General features: G+C 39.1%; 1 protein-coding gene and 1 long non-coding RNA gene across 2 annotated transcripts in view; one reads left to right on the top strand and one right to left on the bottom strand.

Annotated features, from left to right (window-relative positions):
• LOC106935743 (glutamate receptor ionotropic, kainate 2-like) overlaps positions 1 to 569 on the bottom strand; it is a 123810-nt gene extending 123241 nt beyond the window's left edge. Inside the window, exon 1 of the mRNA XM_015016382.1 lies at positions 324 to 569. Coding sequence (XP_014871868.1) covers positions 324 to 515 — 192 coding nt within the window. The 5' untranslated portion in view covers positions 516 to 569. The remainder of the gene's footprint in view (positions 1 to 323) is intronic.
• LOC106935744 (uncharacterized) overlaps positions 1 to 2774 on the top strand; it is a 16684-nt gene extending 13910 nt beyond the window's left edge. Inside the window, exon 3 of the long non-coding RNA XR_001421957.1 lies at positions 2761 to 2774. This is a non-coding gene — a long non-coding RNA (uncharacterized LOC106935744). The remainder of the gene's footprint in view (positions 1 to 2760) is intronic.
• Positions 2775 to 3056: the final 282 nt, after the last annotated feature.

Here is a 3056-nt window from a genome sequence, read left to right as displayed (position 1 = left end):
GTGTACGTATATTTACCCTATTTACGCAAACATTGATGCAAAGTTAATTTTTATACATGCCGACTTGTGCGTAAAATATGGGACCGTACATTTTTTGTGCGCCCACCGCTTTATGCATGACGCCCCAGATTTGCAATTTAGAATTCACTCAGGCACAAACACTGAGTTCTGTAAGACTGAAAATGGACTATTTGTCCTTAATATCTATTTTTGGTGGGGGGAACTTTCAAGCCTGAGAACATCTTTCCAAATAGGAAGAATGAGGATGGCAGCATCATATTGTCTCAGCACTTTGGAATTGTCTTTGCAAAGATAGTACTTACGTGGTCCATCAGCTCTTTAACAATGCCATTCCACTGGCCCGTGTTCTCATCCTGTGCACCATATTTTCCATCTTCCACCAGGCGAATCTCATATGTAAAGCCCAGGATGTTTGCCAGCTCTCTCAGTAGGTCAATGCAGTAGCCTTCAAAACGGTCGTTTCCATAAAGTGGGGTGTCAGATTTCTTGAACATCACATATGGCTCCTCCTGTCAGGGCAAATAGTGAAAAGATTAGTCCCTGAAACACTTGACATCTTTTACACGCTGTTAAGGCCTGTATGAAAGTTCTTCAACATGGGAAATGGACTTTTAAGCAATGCAAATTAAAAAAATAAAATAAAAAATCACCGGCTTTGCCAGTGAAGCAAGTGTGATACTGCTGTGTACATGTCCTTGGCAGAAGAAACTCCTGTTATTGATGTAGGATGGGTGCAAAGTGAGACATGGCCATAATAAGAGATAATCCCTCCATATCAATGACTTTTCTTCTCTCAGACACATAAGGCTAGCTTTGGTCCCAGGCCCAGCTTTCTGGAGACAACATTCCTTGTTAATAACATAAGAGATGTTGATAGATGGACACAAAAACACAGAGCAGAAGCTGGTACATTCTCTTTGTCCACATGAACAGCTGCCAAGATTGTTAATGTCTTTTTTTATACCGTTTCCTCTCTAGCTCTATTGAACAGTTCCTCTGCTCCATGTCCCTCCACAGGCCGCCTCTCCACTTTACGTCTGTCTTTGTTAGCCTTAGACCCCTTGTCTCTCTGAGATATAAATCACAAAATATGCCACCTGCCAGGTGTTATCATTTGGTTGTGGCATAACTGAAACCAAAAAATGCTGAGCTCCACCACATTTTATTCTTATAGTAATCAGTAAAAAAATAAAACTTATCTAAACTAAACTAGACTAAAATACGTAGTAAGGGCCATTTATTACAAAATCTCATAAATCTGTCTCCTCAAACTCAAAAATAAAATGATTATGATGCACATTTATTATGATTGATAGTTTGTGTGTGGAAGCAGCTCTTGTGTGACCCAAAAAACTTAAAAACCATAAGGGGTCAAGAGTAACCTGCGGAGATTACATTTAGTTTTAGTGAGTATAATATTTCACTCTCTGGCAAATTTCTAATGTATTAATGTTATAAGTAAGGTGAAACATGCACCTCAACTTTTGTTGCTGATAAACAGTCTACATCGGTTATCTAGAGTTCTATCTATACTGTATGTTTCTGTGTGAATTCTGACATGCAATTTTTTAAGTTCAGGATTATTTGGCCTAAAACTGTCTCACTACAGGCCTCTGTGGTCAAACGATTCTTGGTAGAACTTCAACAGATATAAAAGCACAGCGCTCCCTTCCTCCACACCTCTTTCTGCCCCCCCGATCACTTGGTGGCCAGTCAGGAGTTATTGCAAGTGTTGCTGTGGTGACTGGCTAGCATTGCTCGATAGCATTATTCAGCTTTACAAATGTGTGATTTATTTGCAATGTGTACACAGAGGGGAGTGGGTGTCCTCTGCCCTGATTATTCCTGGAGGACCAATTATAAATGAAAGTAGAAATATACATATTTTGTTTTTCCTTACACATGCGGTTTCATCAAGAAATGTATATATTTTGTTTTGTATTTTCATTATACATGTGTTTGTTCTTTTTTCATTTCTTCATCTCTTTTTTTTAGTTTTTCTTCTTCTACTTTTCCTTATGCATTTCTGCTTAATTATGCAAATGTGGAGGGTGGTGTCTTAGCACTTCAGCCTGTTGGTTGGTTAGCATCACACTTAACACTGGCATCTTCAACGTCATCACCTTGCCGTAGCCAACGTTGATGATTTCTGGTGGAGAAGTTCGGTAACCGAACCACTGTGCTAACACGTGGGAAAGACTTGAAAGACGTGTGTTCTCCTTTTAAGTGCGTCATTGATGAGTAAGTTGCAATATTTGAGTATTTACTGCCGCTAAATAAGTGATTTGAAGTTTATTCATTTGCTACTATTTCACCTGTTAAGTCCGAGCTATCTGCTACGTGTGTATTGTAGAGCATTGTGCTGAACATACAACTACTTTGACTGGAGTAGATGCATGATTATTAGTTCACTGTGGCGTTAACTTGCCTTAGTTTGCTTATTAATAGTGATTTTGAGGTTGAGCTTATCTCTGTTTCATCTATTTCCTTCTTAGTTTATCTAAGATATTGTGGCATGGTGTAATGTGTAATGATTGGACACCTTGAATTTATTTTCTGTAATTTTGTTTATTCTAGGAAACCACACACACACCTTCATATAGACACACATTTATGCCCATCCATGTTCATTGGATCAAGATCTGTGATACAGTTTGGAACACAGAACAGTTAAAGGAATCCTGACTTGTGTCTTCATTATTTCATCTGCTGCATCTCATCCAAACATCTGGTCCTGAGCTGAATCCTGGTCTAAGTGGTGTTCTGGCCGACACTCCAGGTTCAGAGTGGTGACAAACCTGAACAGTGCCTTACAGAGTCCTTCAACTCTCGAGGAAACTCACCGACAATCAGGTTTTTCATAGTTTGGACGAAGCAACCAATGAATTGGCTTCTGATTGAAGCCAATTCATCGGAGTCCTCTGGTGCTTGCCAATACACTCATTTTTAATCAGTGAGAGTATGAATGAAAAGTTAATGTACCTCAGTAACTCAGCTCGCAACTAAACTCGTTATAGATTAATTACACAGACGTT

This window comes from Poecilia latipinna, unplaced genomic scaffold, assembly GCF_001443285.1.
Source record: "Poecilia latipinna isolate Pla-1442-1.1 unplaced genomic scaffold, P_latipinna-1.0 Scaffold2012, whole genome shotgun sequence".
Classification (NCBI taxonomy): Eukaryota; Metazoa; Chordata; class Actinopteri; order Cyprinodontiformes; family Poeciliidae; genus Poecilia; species Poecilia latipinna.
This window is presented reverse-complemented; position numbering and strand designations above follow the sequence as displayed.